This window comes from Lampetra fluviatilis, chromosome 20 (assembly GCF_964198595.1).
Source record: "Lampetra fluviatilis chromosome 20, kcLamFluv1.1, whole genome shotgun sequence".
NCBI lineage: Eukaryota > Metazoa > Chordata > Hyperoartia > Petromyzontiformes > Petromyzontidae > Lampetra > Lampetra fluviatilis.
This window is the reverse complement of record NC_136294.1, coordinates 1,233,372-1,249,116: the sequence shown is the minus strand read 5'-3', so window position 1 is coordinate 1,249,116 and position 15,745 is coordinate 1,233,372. Positions and strand designations below refer to the sequence as shown.

At 54.6% G+C, this 15,745-nt stretch overlaps 1 protein-coding gene across 1 annotated transcript in view; it reads left to right on the top strand.

Moving 5' to 3' along the window:
* Positions 1-15,664, top strand: part of DDC (dopa decarboxylase) — a 30,693-nt gene extending 15,029 nt beyond the window's left edge. The window contains exons 7-14 of the mRNA XM_078865309.1: positions 2,931-2,997; positions 3,666-3,760; positions 6,578-6,645; positions 9,691-9,767; positions 10,091-10,110; positions 10,356-10,454; positions 13,841-13,942; positions 14,551-15,664. Of these exons, the coding sequence (XP_078721435.1) occupies positions 2,931-2,997; positions 3,666-3,760; positions 6,578-6,645; positions 9,691-9,767; positions 10,091-10,110; positions 10,356-10,454; positions 13,841-13,942; positions 14,551-14,808 (786 nt within the window). The 3' untranslated portion in view covers positions 14,809-15,664. The remainder of the gene's footprint in view (positions 1-2,930; positions 2,998-3,665; positions 3,761-6,577; positions 6,646-9,690; positions 9,768-10,090; positions 10,111-10,355; positions 10,455-13,840; positions 13,943-14,550) is intronic.
* The last annotated feature ends 81 nt before the right edge of the window (positions 15,665-15,745 follow it).

The window sequence follows — 15,745 nt, the reverse complement described above, 5'->3', positions numbered from 1 at the left end:
TGACGATGTTTACACACCGCACCAGGTACTCATTTAAGGCTGAGTCGACCTAGGGGAGGCCCAGGACTGGTTCAGATATTCGCCACTGGGAGTTGGCCGTGAGCGGGAATCAATCTTGGGTCGCCGGGTTCATAGCGCAACGCGTCAACCGCTACACCACCACTCGCCACACACACTCTCATCTCACACACACACTCTCATCACACACACACTCTCATCACATACACACACACACACTCTCATCACGCACACACTCTCATCACGCACACGCTCATTACACATACACACACTCTCGTCACACACACTCTCATCACGCACACACTCTCATCACGCACACACACACGCTCATTACACATACACACACTCTCGTCACACACACTCTCATCACACACACTCTCATCACATACACACACACACACTCTCATCACATACACACACACACTCTCATCACATACACACACACACACACTCTCACCACACACACTCACACACTCTCTCTCCAGACACACAATACCCAGGAAATGAGATGTCTTCCTACCACCTACACCACACACACCAACAATTTTCATGCAATATTTTTCAAAATAATATTTCGCTATTGTCCTTGTATATCAACAATTTGTTCACACGTTTGACTTGATTCGTTGTAATTTTAATCCCATATCCCCCTATACATACATATATAACATATTATTCTCCGTTGCATGATTGGATAAAATTGTACGTCATATGCTTACTAAATATTTATATATATATATAAATACACAGCTTTTGCTTCAGGGGCAAGGGTTGGTGGATCACGTGGAGATGTATGAGTCTCTCGAACACTGCTTGGGCTGCGAGGTTGCAGTACAGCAAGTGGGTTCATTTAACCTCTCTATACAGCCTTCAAAATAAATACACGGCAAGTCCTCGTTCAGCGCGATAGATGCGTTCCTGAAAAGTGCTGCGTTATGCGAAGATAAATCACCCATACATTCTGTAACATTGTTGTAATACGCACGCCACGCAGTGAGATGGCGGGACAAATAACTGAGGGTACGCCGCCGCGTTACCGTATCATTCCGCATATCATATCACTCCGCTCGGCTGTGCAGCTCAAGAAAGTAGTCCGTCGTCGACCGCTCAAACCGCGTTATAACGAGCACGTTTCGCGTTATAGCGAGCGCGTTCCGCGTTATAGCGGCATCAATGAGGCGCACGATGGCAGCGACAGCGACGTGGTTCAGGAGCTCGATGCGAATGTGGAGGTCTTGCTGCTGCTCGCCACGACGAGAGGGCTTCAGGAGGGAGAGGGAGTTCGCGTCGTGTCGCTGTTCCTCCTCCACTTCTGTTGAAGGAGCGCAGACCGCAGTGGGTTCACTGAGCAAAAATGGCATTGGGATTCCAGCATTCACTTGAATTATGTAATGTACAATGATGGCAATCATCATCATCATCATCATTTAGAGCCCTTTGCCATTCACTGATGGTTGATGGAGGCCTCCCCACGCCATGTCGACTATCGGGAGGTTTTGTTCACCATATTAACCATACTTCACCACGCTGGCCAACACGGGTTGGTGACGAGGAGACCCAGGACCGGTGTGTGTGTGTGTGCGCGTGTGTGTGTGTGCGCGTGTGTGTGTGCGCGTGTGTGCGCGTGTGTGCGCGTGTGTGTGTGTGCGTGTGTGTGTGTGCGCGTGTGTGTGTGCGCGTGTGTGCGCGTGTGTGCGCGTGTGTGTGTGTGCGTGTGTGCGCGCAAGCGGTAGGGTAGCGGTCAGCGCGCTGCGCTGCGAACCCAGCCACTCGAGTTCCCGATGACGACCAACGTGTGTGACGATTATCTGAACCGGTCCTGGGCCAACCCTAGGTCGACTCAGCCTGAAATGAGTGCTGTACGTAGTGCCATCGGTACACATCGCCACCAGGAAGACAGGCGGCAGGGCGTGGTGCTGGCCAATCACCCCCTCGTGTGCCGTCCGGGCCTTAATAGATGCTCGCTTACAGCCCATTAAGGCGATACGGAGGGGGGGAGCCTTTGCCTGTGTACGTGGAGTTTCCACGTGACGTAGCTCGCGCTGATTCATCATTCGATACAGATCTGGTGTGTCTGCGCGTGTGTTCAACGTGACGCAGAAAGCAGTGATTGTGATTAAGATAGACATCGTGCGCGTGTGTGCTTGCGTGTGTCATTTGGAGGTGTCTATTAGTCAGTGGAAGTCGCCGGGTACCTCAGAGGTCATGAAACTGAGCCGGAATCGCTGAGAGGCGATGTTTGAATGCAGGTTTCTGCCGCGGCCTGCCTGTGGCTAAGCCGATTTCTCAAGGTGCAAGTGAGTTTATGGTGTCAGTCCGGTCACCAATGGCTGGCCTAACAAACAAAAAAACAACAATCGCAATCAATTTCGTGCTGCACTTAATTCGGATAAATTCCAACTCTGAGAATTCCCCCAAAAATATCGACGTCACTGTCATGAGACGGACAGTAACTCTCTGTAGCAGGACGGGTGGAACAGGGGTCACTTCGAGGGATGCACCTCAGACGTAGCTCGACGAAGTCCGCTTCCGGGGGCCCTCCTCCGCTGAATTGGATCCTGAGTCCCGTGACGTGAAAGCGATAGCACAATCTGAATAAGGTTTTTTTAAATACTACAAACATATATTTTACAAATATTGATATTTTAAACTAAAGCGTAAGCGCTCATTTGCAAATCATCAGGCGCGTTCAGCGTGTCGGGATGTTGTTTACATGCGGACGGGTGAGATTGGTGAGCTGCGTGGGGGGAGGGCCGGAGCCCACGAGGACTCGAGTCGGGGAGCCGCGCGTGACGCTGTGTCCCCCCACCCACGCACCTCCCCACCCACACACCCCCCCTACCCCCCCTACCCACGCACCCCCCCAACCCACCCCCACGCACCCCGCCCCCCAACCCCCACCCCCCACGCAGCTGTGCGCCACTCTGGGCACCACGCCCTCCTGCGCCTTTGACAGCATCATGGAGCTGGGACCCGTGTGTGAGTTTCTCCAATACCCCCCCCCCCCCCACACATAAACACACACACTAGCCCTGCTCCTAGCCCTGCTTCTAGCCCTCCTTCTAGCCCTGACCCTAGCCCTGCCTTAGTTCCGATCACCCCCAGCTTAGACCTTTGACCAAATCCTACCTCTTGTCAAGTTCTGACTCTAGCCCATCACACGAGTCCGATCTTAGCCCTGATGCTCGCCCCGAGACCAGCACCGGCCCCTGTACCCAGATCAGCCCCGACACGAGCACTGGCCCTGCCACTACGATACGAGCCGCAACTTCGCTTGCCCCTAGCTTAGTTCAGCCCTCGCTTAGACCTCCACTTAGACCCGAACCCTAGCCCAGTCCTGACCCTAACCCTGAGCTTTTCTCTAGCTTGGACCGTATTGATGACTCAAAATCATATCCGTAACCTTGGCAACGGTGCATGTATGAGGTTGTGTACCTGTATATTTAAGTTATGGGGAGCGGTGGCGCAGTGGTTAGCGCCTTGCATTACAAAAGACGGCAACCTGAAATCGATTCTCGCTCACGGTCAACATCGGTGACGAATATCTTCACCCCTCGTGTGCCGTGGCGGTGCTCGTCAACAGCACTTGCCCTGCCAGTGTGAGGCTTTACGGGAACCTTTGTCTTTGTGTGTGTCACGTGGGGCAGGTGAACGCGAGGGACTCTGGATGCACATCGACGCCGCGTACGCGGGCAGCGCCTTCATCTGCCCCGAGTTCAGACCCCTCCTCAACGGAGTCGAGGTGAAGTTGACATTCTCACCCCCTCACTCTCTCTGTCCTCTCTGCACTCACCCTCTCTCTCCACTCACCATCTCTCTCGCCTCTCTCTCCACTCACCATCTCTCTCCACTCACCCTCTCTCTCCACTCACCCTCTCCACTCACCCTCTCTCACCACTCACCCTCCACGCACCCTCTCTCTCCACTCACCCTCTCTCACCACTCACCCTCCACTCACCCTCTCTCTCCACTCACCCCCTCTCTCTCCACTCACCCCCTCTCTCGCTCCCTGCCTCTCTCCAACTCGCCGTGCACCACGTCACCTTCCCGGCAAATCCTTTCATCTCTCTGCCCTCCCCCCTCTCTCTCTCCGAGTCGCTCTCTCTCTCTTCCTCTCTCATCTCTATCGCGTCGTGGATCTCTGCTGCAGCTTTAAAAAACGAACCAATTTCTCGCTCTCCACCTGAGCGATGCTTTGAGCCCGGCTGCCGTTTATCTGGGTAGTGGTTGTTGTTGTTGCTCTTGCTGCTGCTGTTTACACAACCAATCGATAGCGCGATCAGACGGGAGCGCGCCTGGAGACACGTGGCGTGCCATGAGCGTGGAACACTTTTATTAGGGAGGTGTGGGGGGATGGATGGAGGTTTTCATATGTCTCGCCATATCTGGAGTCTCACTTCAAGTGTGTCTCTCTCTGTCCGTGTCTCTGTGTGTGTGTGTCTCTGTGTGTGTGTGTGTCTCTGTGTGTGTGTGTCTCTGTGTGTGTGTGTCTCTGTGTGTGTCTCTGTGTGTGTGTGTCTCTGTGTGTGTCTCTGTGTGTGTGTGTCTCTGTGTGTGTGTGTCTCTGTGTGTGTGTGTCTCTGTGTGTGTCTCTGTGTGTGTGTGTCTCTCTGTGTGTGTCTCTGTGTGTGTGTGTCTCTGTGTGTGTGTGTCTCTGTGTGTGTCTCTGTGTGTGTGTCTGTACTTCTTGCCGTGTATGGAGTCTGTCTCGCTGTGCGCCTCTGTGTCTCTCGCCTTGTCGCTCTCTGCAGATGTCTCTCTCTCTGCAGATGTCTCTCTCTCTGAAGATGTCTCTCTCTCTGAAGATGTCTCTCTCTCTGAAGATGTCTCTCTCTCTGCAGATGTCTCTCTCTCTGAAGATGTCTCTCTCTCTCTGAAGATGTCTCTCTCTCTGAAGATGTCTCTCTCTCTCTGCAGATGTCTCTCTCTCTCTGCAGATGTCTCTCTCTCTGAAGATGTCTCTCTCTCTGCAGATGTCTTTCTCTCTGTCTGTATGAGACAGGGCGAGGATTATTGCCAAACGCGTCGAGTTTTCTCCATCATTGACAAGCGCCCCGTGTTCACCTCGCCAAAAACCCACGCACAACACCAAAGACAAAGACCCCCCATGTAGCCTCTTCACCAGACTTGTTAGGGCAAGTGCTGCTAGCTAGCGGGCAGCACCTACGATGAAGGGCAGCACCACGCCCGGCCACATTTGTCTCCCTCGTTTGCGATGGTTACATACCGGCACCAGGTACTCGGTCAAGGCCGAGTCGAGCTACCAACCACCACCACCACTCCGGCCCGACAACCACAACGCAACAACCACAGCGACACGTGTGCTCTCCGCGCGCTGCTGATTGCCTTCTCTGGCGGAGCGGCGCCCTCATTAAAGCCGCGCGCCTCCGAGTGGGGCGCGCGCAGGCGGAGTGTCACGCCGCGATTGCCGCGTTCGCGCTCCGGTCACGTTTGTCCATCCCACCAGCCGCCCGCCTCGCCCTCCTCCTCCGCCGCCTCCATTCCCAGAGAAGAGCACTCAAGTGGCAGCGCCCGAGGCAATCTGATATCTGGCGCAGCAGGCCGGGAGGGCGGTAATTGAGGCGGACGTGGTGGTCGTGATTGCTGTGGTGGTGGCGGTGCTGGTGCTGGCAGTGGTATAGTTGGTGGTGGTGGTGGTGGTGGCAGTGCTGGTGTTGGCAGTGGTAAAGTTGGTGGTGGCGATAATGGCAATGTTCCTGGTCGTGGTGGCGGTAGTGGTGGCGGCTCTTGTAATTCTGGTGGTGCTGGATGATGACGACCACGATGACAACGACGATGATGATTGACAACGCCGATGATGATTGACAACCTGAAGGGAGGATGACGACTCTGACGACGTTGAGCCAAATCATCCCGGTAACGGGGATTTGTAGTGGCGCCTCATTCAGCTCGTGAGTGAGCGGAGCGCTGTGCCGTGCCGGGGTCATCAACGCGCCACCGTTGCTCCGACGGCTCAAAGGTCAAACTCCAGACTCGGACCCCGCGATAAGGGGCACGGCTCTCGGCTCCGGCACGTAGCCTTGCGACCTTGGACGCTGACGGACGAAAGGAGTTTCACAACAAGCATCCTCATCATTGGACCTCCTTTGCCAGTGCCAAAGTATGATAATAGAGTTTTCCCCTTGTATCTGGCAACAAAACAGGTGTTAAGTTGTTTAAACACCAAACTGAAACCTTTTACAAGGAATCATGTCTACATTAACCGCAACACTTGTTTTGCAAACAAAAAACATAATCTGATAATATATGCATTGTCTTTGAAACTGATTGGTCCACACTAGAGACAGCTTTCTTTTGAGCCTCGTCTCAAGCGGTGTTAGACCAGAGGACGCCAAAAAGCGTACAGCACAAAGACAATGAGAGCTCGGGGTGAGCATCTACAACAAACATCCACCAACCCGCGGTGCTGGGTTAAAGGCAGCCACGTGCAGTGGCGTAGCCACCACCGGCCCCTTCGTATTCTCGCGGTGGTTGGGATTGCTCCCACAATCCACTGAAAATATTTCACGTGGTGTATTTTCTTTTCTTTTTGTCTCAGTTTGCAGACTCCTTCAATTTCAACCCGCACAAAATGATGGAGGTGAACTTTGACTGCTCGGCCATGTGGTACGACACTCGCGCGCTCACTCTCTCTCTCGTGACCCACGACAACAACTACACTGCGCTCGACCCGTGGCGTCCCACACTTTAATGCGCAAACGTGGGGCTCTGAAAAGCTTGCGTGCCTGGCGTATAGTCGTGGAGCAGCAGATTTGTGAACGTTTGGTAAAAATAGAATAGTGTAAGAGGCGGGTTGGTGGCAGGTGTTATGGGTTGCTGGGACCACCCAAGCCACTGTTGTACTGCACTTATGTGTTCCCGTGTCTATACTCCCTCCCGCCACCTTCACCAACACGCACTGACCAACGTGGAGAGGTATCGTCCAATAATGCCCCACCCCCACACGACCTGCAACGGCATGGGCAGGCCCTCATCTAGCAGTGGAGTGGCACAGCGCTGTATAAGTACAGATACCGGTCTTTGCTGAGGGTTTCAGGGACACTAAACCAGCCATCTCCGCGGACCTGGATTCGAGTTTGGCTCTGAGTCGCCCCAGGTTTGCAAGTGTAGCGAGTTGATGTCTTATCCTGGTCACAAGCAACTGCACAGAAAAAAAATACCCCGTTATTATAAATGTGGCTATCCACTGCAATTTCTCCATTCCCAGTTTCAAAACTTTACTGTAAAACAAAAACCACTTGACTGGGAACGTGTCTCTGCCGGCAGGACATTGCGAGTAAGTGCTGCCCCCTAGTGTGTAAGTAGAATACGTCACTTCAATGGACCTCGCAAGCAGTTCTGTGACATCTCCTTCCACGGGACATCCCTAACGCTCGGCGGGGGGGGGTAACTCGCTGCTCTGAGATTTACTAATGGAAACTTCATCTCACGAAAGGACACCCCAGATAGCACAGCTGGTATGACAGGAATTTCAAAGAGTAATCTATTAAACGATTACCCAGTGCCATCGCAACACTCGGGCTTTGATGCCATCAACCGCCCTTCAATCTCAACCAGGTCACTGCCCACGGGACACCGGAGATCTTTGAGTGGAATTGGCCAAACGTCTCAACGCAGGGCTGTCCTTTGAACACGCCTTGAGACTCGGCGAGGCTCTACCGCGTGAAGGGCAACGTTAAAATCGTGCAGCTGTCGCGGCAAATACGGCACAGCACTCGGTGCCAATCCACTGCTGGATGAAGGCCTCCCCCACGCCGTGTCGGCGACGTGGCGCGGAGTGGTGGCGCAGTTGCCAGCACGCTGCGTTCTCAACCCTCGGGCCACGCGAATTCGATTCCAAGCCACGGCCAACATCTCAAGCTGGCCCTTTGTTGCTCCCCCGTTAACTAATCTCTACTCTCCAGTGTGGTGAAGTATGGTCCAACCCCTCCCCCCTACTCCCCCATGGACTCTGCCACGTGAGATTCGCAAGCGACGCTCGCCAATTTGCGTGGTGATCGCTCCGCAATTGGGGGTCGCGTAATTGCGGCGATCGATGCGTGATTGCGGCGTTTGCCCGAGCAAGTCGTTTGGGTATCGATTATTTGTTCAGCCGCGGAACATTTCAGATGTGGCCGATCCCGGAGTCTATCCGACTCTCTGTCTCGCTCGCTCGCTGAGCTCAAGGGCAGATCCACGGCTCAAGTTGCCTCCACTCCCTCCGATCTCACTCCCTCCCTGCCCCATCACCCCACACTCCTCCGCACTTTACCCAGTAAACAGGTTGACGTTGGCGTAACGTTGCCCCAAACGTTTGGCGCAACGTTCCCCCTCGTGAACGCTGCGGGTGTCTTGCCCGTGCCTGTGCCCGCTGCGAATCGTCTGCCTCACGTGCACGGACGTCAACAGAAAAAACAACAACAACAACATCTCGTGACGTCGTTCGACAAGAGAGCAGGCCACGTGTGCCGGCGTCACGACCAGACATCGGCAAACATTTTTTATTTGCAACAACAACAAAAATGGCCCGCGAATGAACGATTTGGCAAACACGCAGTGAACATTTCCCGTGAACCACTGCACTAGATGTGTTGTGCTTACATAAATTAGGCAAGCTGCTCCGAAGATGAATTGAAGGGCAATGTGTTACACAGTGACGCCGTCACTCTGCGGGTAAAGTGTTCTACCGATGGACGAGGCAGATCGGGCGACTTGCAAAGACATCGGCCACGAACTGTTTTGCGAGCCACCACTCGTCAATCTCCCGCCACCTGGTGACCCCCCTTAGGCATCGCCCTTCATTAAACTGGACAGCTCCGGGCTGCGCGAGTACATCTTGAACATATTGGACTGTACTGTGCTCCCACGTCTATGGTCCCAGTTTTCGCCAACCTCTGCTGTTGTATTATTGCGTACGGCAATGCGGCTCAGGAGCTCGATGCCAATGTCGAGCTGCTGCTACTGGCCACGACGAGAGGGCTTCAGCAGAGAGAGAGTTTGCGTCGTTCCGCTCTTCCTACTCTTCTCCCTCCGTGTCGTGTCGCCGTTCCTTCTCTGCCTTAGGAACGCAGAGCACAGTGGGCTAACTGGGTGGTTCGGAGCGTGGTTTCCATGGCCACAATCGCACGACTGTGCCTTGTCTTCAGTGTATCTCTGGGTCACGATGGGTTTACTAAATTGCCCCATAGTGTGTATGCTGAACTTCTTTCGCACCGCACGTAGCCAACCGCGCTAAGCGGAGATGCGAAGCCACAATCGCACTCCCGCCGTGGCTCGCGTCGTTAATGTGACACTCACGGAGGCCGTGTGTGCAGCGGCCTGCTGCTCATGCTGATGTTCTGATGCCGTTGTTGATGGTTCCTCCTGCGTCCTCGAGGAGGGAGGAAGGAGGGGGAAGAGGGGGAGGAGGGGGGAGGAGGGGGGAGGAGGATCAACGTCTTGAGGAGGTGCGGTGATGATGTGTGGGTTTCGGATGATGAGTTTATTCTGGACGCCCTCGTTGCTCCACTCTGTTCGACCAACTCTGCTGAAACCACGTGGTCTCATAGCCGCCTGGAACCGCGCGGCGTGGGAAGGCCCTTATCCAGCAGTGGATCGATACAAGAGAAAGAGTGAGGGGGGAGAGGGTGGCTGTATGCGTCCATTACCCAGCCAACCTCTCTTGTCGTGCAGGGTGAAGAGCAAGGCAGACCTCATCAGCGCCTTCAAGATGGAACCACTGTACCTGAAACACGACCACCAGGAGTCGGGTGAGGTCCCAGCTGCAGCCCTTACGCCTCACCGCCGCGGATTCATGTCAGCCGGAGCTGGCCGGGGCTGAGCTCCAGAAAATATTTCCCCCACCGCCACCGCTCTCCTTCGCTGTCGGGAGGTGATGCGAGTTGGGTGGCCCAGGAAAAGATTCGATGAGAAGTGAAATCCGCGCTGTGACCAACCTCGTTCGCTCATCCACTCCATCACAACTTACTTCACTATCATTATCAAGCCCATTCCACCTTCTTACTACCAATTATGTATTTCAAAATAACAATGCTGTTATTTCTATTCTTCTTTTCTGTGCTGATGTGTGCAGGACTCATTACGGACTACAGGGTAAACTATTATCATTAATTCCTCCTAGATGGTGATTTAAATGTTCAGTAACAGTTTATGACTGAGAACAACGAATTACTCGTCTCTGTATCCCCGTGTCTCACTCCCTCACCACACCACGTGTCTCACTCCACCACCCCACGTCTCACTCCACCACGTGTCTCATTCCCTCACCACCACGTGTCTCACTCTGACCCTGCCCCCGTGTCTCACTCTGACCCTGGCCCCGTGTCTCGCCCCCCCAGCACTGGCAGATCCCGTTGGGGCGGCGCTTCCGCTCGCTCAAGCTGTGGTTCGTGATGCGGCTCTACGGGGTCGAGGGGCTGCAGGAGCACGTGCGCAAGGTAAGCTACAGCCGCACTCGCAACAACAACAACAGCAGCAGCAGCAACAACAGCAGCAGCAGCAGCAGCAACAACAACAACAACAGCAGCAGCAACAACAGCAGCAGCAGCAGCAAGAGTGGGGGCCCATCGTTTATTTACGGGATCCTAGCAGCCTGTGCCTGCCTCTGTATGTGTCTGTGTGGGGAGTAAGGGTGCAAACCCAGCCCCCCCCCCTCCCCCCCCAGTTCGATTCCCGCCGGCCGCCAACACCAGTGACGATTAATCTGAGCTGGTCCTGGGCCCTCCCATAGGTGCGACATCTCCACTTTGGGAGACAAAGGCGGCCGGGCGTGGTGTTGGTCACCCACCCCCTCGTGCGCCGTGCCGGCCTTCATAGGTGTTCGCTAACAGCACTTGCCCCAACAGTCTATTGAGGCTAAACGGGGCATCTTTGCCTTGCCTGTGTGTCCATCTCTCCGTCTCGATCGAGCAACTGCCCATCAGCCGCAACGTTGTCCACCTGTCCGCGCGTCCATCTGTCCACGCTCAAGTCTTTGATGTTTTTCCCTGGATTTTTCTGTTGCGCGTAGTCACTTTAAGATGTTCTTTGTTTGTCTCGGCCTCGCTGTGCTCTGTGTTGCACCGCTAGCCGAGTAGATAACCTCGCATCCAATAAACCCTCAGAGCCAGGGTGAACATCCGACTCCAAACGTCATTTATTGAATTGAACGAGGTAAAACTGGTGGAAACACAGCACAGATAACGCTTGTAAACATCAACACAATGCATGAACACTACAGCATCACAACATTATCCTAGATAACATGTTTCTCAACAATAGATCCTGGATGGACCAGGCGCCCACAACAGTACTGAATAGCTATACAAGAGAATAAGCTACTGTGTTAAATAAAGGCACATCGTGTAATCATCACACTGCACCCCAGATGTACAGTATTACACATAACACTAAATTGTGGATAAGATATTTCGTCATCCTTGCTCTCAATATCGCAATATAGTTACTTGAGTATAAGTTTGACTCGACTTATTCGATTACAAGAAACATTAACAATACGAAAAGTTGCAGGCTTTGTTGTTAACTAGGCCTCGTTTTTATCATAACAATTTAACAGCATTATAAAGGCATTTACAGCATTATAACTGTCATTCTAACATTATAACAGCATTCCCAGTATTATAAGAACATAAACGAACTTACAGACATTGCTTCTTAAAGTCCCACAATGGACAATTACAGCTGACTTCACTGGGACGCGATGTTTGCCGCCATCTTGAATTCTGTGTAATGGCGGAACCCCAGCCTCGTGGTTGAAAGGCTGTCAAATCGTATCTTCCTGTTCACGTGACCAAACTCACCCTCAAAACAGGACATTCCTGTGTACTCACACCCCCACTCCCGCATGGAGCAAAGCACCTGCCGTGAGGCAGAACATTGTTAATGTTTTCGTTTGTTGCGGTTGCACCCGAGTCAAGAGCCGCATGGCTCACAGGGCTACACCTAATAAATGAAACTGAAACTGTCCCTCCATCCACCGTGACCTGTCCACGGTATTTGTCCATCCGCTAATCCGTCCGTCCCACGGCCCGTCCCGTCCCGCGCGTCTCTGTGACCACCGCCCGCGGCCCCCTGGCGCCCGCTAAGCTCCCGCTCTGGCCCGATCTCGACGCTCGCTCCTCGCCGTTCGTCTCCACACTACTGTAATTCAATTTTTTTTGGGGGGGGGGGAGCGGGGTTGGGGGCAGGGAGGGGGTTTGTGTGTTTTTTGCGCGAGGCTCTATCGCAGCTCCATCAGCGATTGCCTTTCCGCGTCTGACATTTGCAAATGTCAGTGCACTTCTCTCGCTCGTGGACATCCAGCGGCTCGGGCTGGTGACCTTCAGGCAGCGGACAGCACCTGGATCAGTCAAACATACAGCACGCATGTACATACACACACTCACATATAAACACACACACACTCGCATATAAACACACACATATAAACACACACTTACATATAAACACACACTTACATATAAACACACACATACATATAAACACACACATACATATAAACACACACACATATAAACACACACTCGCATATAAACACACTCGCATATAAACACACTCGCATATAAACACACTCGCATATAAACACACTCGTATATAAACACACACACACACATATAAACACACACATACATATAAACACACACAAAACAACATAAACCTGACACCACACAACCACGAATCAGAACGAAGATGACTCTTCTCTGTGGCCATTCGAGACATTGATCCCGGGGTATAGATTACCCCCCCCCCCCGCCACTAATTAGTGACTCCACCTTTCCCGAGTAATAATTACACCAATTATCACCCCCATCCTGATGCCGTTCTCCAGAAGTGGATGAATCATCGACGACAGTTTGCTGGCATTTTGCCTCTGAGTTGTGGCTGTTGAGGATAAAGAAATCAATATGAGCGATGGGACAGCAAGAGTTTGAATCACGGTCAGTGAGCCGATGTGAAGAAAGATGGGGAGAGTGCGGGGAGGGGAGTAGAGTGAGATGAGAGGGGAGAGGTAGGAAAGTGCGTGGAGGGGAGTAGAGTGAGATGAGAGGGGAGAGGCAGGAGAGTGCGTGGAGGGGAGTAGATTGAGATGAGAGGGGGGAGGTAGGAGAGTGCGTGGAGGGGAGTAGAGTGAGATGAGAGGAGAGAGGCAGGAGAGTGCGTGGAGGGGAGTAGAGTGAGATGAGAGGGGCGAGGTAGGAGAGTGCGTGGAGGGGAGTAGAGTGAGATGAGAGGGGAGAGGTAGGAGAGTGCGTGGAGGGGAGTAGAGTGAGATGAGAGGGGTGAGGTAGGAGAGTGCGTTGAGGGGAGTAGAGTGAGATGAGAGGGGGGAGGTAGGAGAGTGCGTGGAGGGGAGTAGAGTGAGATGAGAGGGGAGAGGTAGGAGAGTGCATGGGGGGGGGGTAGAGTGAGCTGAGAGGGAGAGGTAGGAGAGTGCATGGGGGGGGTAGAGTGAGCTGAGAGGAAGAGGTAGGAGAGTGCATGGGGGGAGTAGAGTGAGATGAGAGGGGGGAGGTAGGAGAGTGCGTGGAGGGAAGTAGAGTGAGATGAGAGGGGGGAGGTGGGCAGGAGGGTGCCCATGGAGGATCTTGAAGACGCTGAGTGTGACCTCGTGCGGGATGCACCGGGAGGCGGCGGAGGGATCTGAGTCGAGGTGTCGCTCGCGAGTGCCGGCGAGAAGTCTGGTGGCGGAATTTTGGATCGTCTGGAACGTGACGGTGCGCGATTTGAGGAGGCCGTGGTGGTGGTGGAGGAGAGAGGAGAGGGAGCTGTGGTGACATCTCCCCTCCCCGTGGTTCCCCGTGGCTCCCCTCTCGCCGTGTCGCAGCAAGTGCGTCTCGCCCACGAGTTCGAGGCGCTGGTGCGGGCGGACGAGAGGTTCGAGGTGTGCGCCACGGTCGTCCTCGGCCTCGTCTGCTTCCGTCTCAAGGTTCGTCCCTCCCCTACGCCACCTCCATCGGCACAACCGAGCCGCGCGGGCCCCGTGCCGCTGACGTCACGGCACAACCGAGCCGCGCCGGCCCCGTGCTGCTGACGTCACGGTGTGACTGCAAGAATTGCGGACTACGCGGCGGTGACGCCGTGTGACCTCACAGGGGGTGCCCGGGGTTGTCTTTCCACTCATTTGTTGGCGTGCGTGAGCGCTTTCCCTTTGCTGCCACCGCCGTGGGGGGCGGTGTTTGGGAGGTGTAGTGGTGGTGTGGGGGGAGAGGTGGTGGGGGGGTAGCGTGATGGTTCGCGCATTGTACGATGAACCCATTGACCCGAGTTCGATTCCCACTTGCAGCCAATACTGGTAACGATTTTCCAAACCGGTTCTGGGCCTCCCCTAGGTCGACTCTGCCTCAAATGAGGTGCGATGTGTAAACATCGGCACTCGGGAGACAAAGGCGGCCGGGCGTGGTGCTAGCCACCCACCCCGTCGTGTCCCACCGTGCCGGCCTTCATAGGTGCTCGCTTAACAGCATTTGCCCCAACAGTCTGTTCCAGGCCACACGGTGATCTTTGTCTTTGTTTGGTGGCGGGGGCCGCCCGCAGGGCCCGGACGACCTCAACGAGACGCTGCTCAAGGACATCAACGGCGAGCGCGCCGTGCACCTCGTCCCCTCGCGCCTGCACGGCCGCTTCGTGCTGCGCTTCGCCGTCTGCTCGAGCCGCACGGGCAGCCACGACGTCGCCTTCGCCTGGGCCCAGGTGCTGCGCGTCGCCTCCGCCCTCACGCAGGGGCCGCCCGGCCCGCAGGGGGAGCCCGGGCGCGAGGCCGCCGGAGGTCAGGCGGCCGGAGGCCCACGCTGACGGAGCGAGACGGCCCGGCCTCATCCCGCCCACGGTGCGAACGGCAGCGTCGAGAGGAAGGCAGCGCCCCGAACGCCGCCCACACACGAGCCCGAGCCACATGGAGCACCCAGACACGAGCCTTATCCCTCACCACACTAGCCAGCCAGACTCTAACCCTAGCCTTAGCCACACGAAGCACCCAGACACGAGCCTTAACCCTCACCACACTAACCAGCCAGACTCTAGCCCTAGCCCGAGCCACACGGAGCACCCAGACACGAGCCTTAACCCTCACCACACTGACTCTACTCCTAACCATAACCACACTCGCCAGCCAGTCACGAGTCTTAACCTCTAACCACACTGACCACCCAGCCACACACGAGCCCTATATACGCTAACCACCCAGACTCTACTCCTAACCATATCCACTCGACAGCCAGATCCTAATCTACTTCTAACTCTACTCCCATCCCCAGGTTTTTCCAGATTTTTGTTTTTCACTTTTAAAGGTCACAGTCCCCGCTCTGTCACAGCACCACGTGTTCAGTGTTGAGTGAGCCGAAGTGTTTTGCCGGTGTCTCTAGATCATCGTCATCGTCGTCGTCATCACAGAGGTGGCCTTCGTAGCTCACAGAGATGCTGAGATCCTGGCTTCGAATCCCATTTTCGAATCCATACCTTAGCCAAGCCGGGTGGTGGTGGTGGTGGATACGCACATGGCTGCCTATAATCCAGCACCGTGGTGGAGAAGGCAGCGAGGGTTTGGATCACCGCACGAATACCAAAATATCACGACACTCCCTTCGCGTGAGCATCGAGGAGGTGCCGTACCCCTGGCTCGCCAGCTGAACACAGCACAGCGAAGTGTGGACTCGTAACGCCTGTCCCTTCTGTACGGTGGGATAGAGTGTTGCCCCCTCGCATGCACGCACCGTCACATTTCAGACTATCC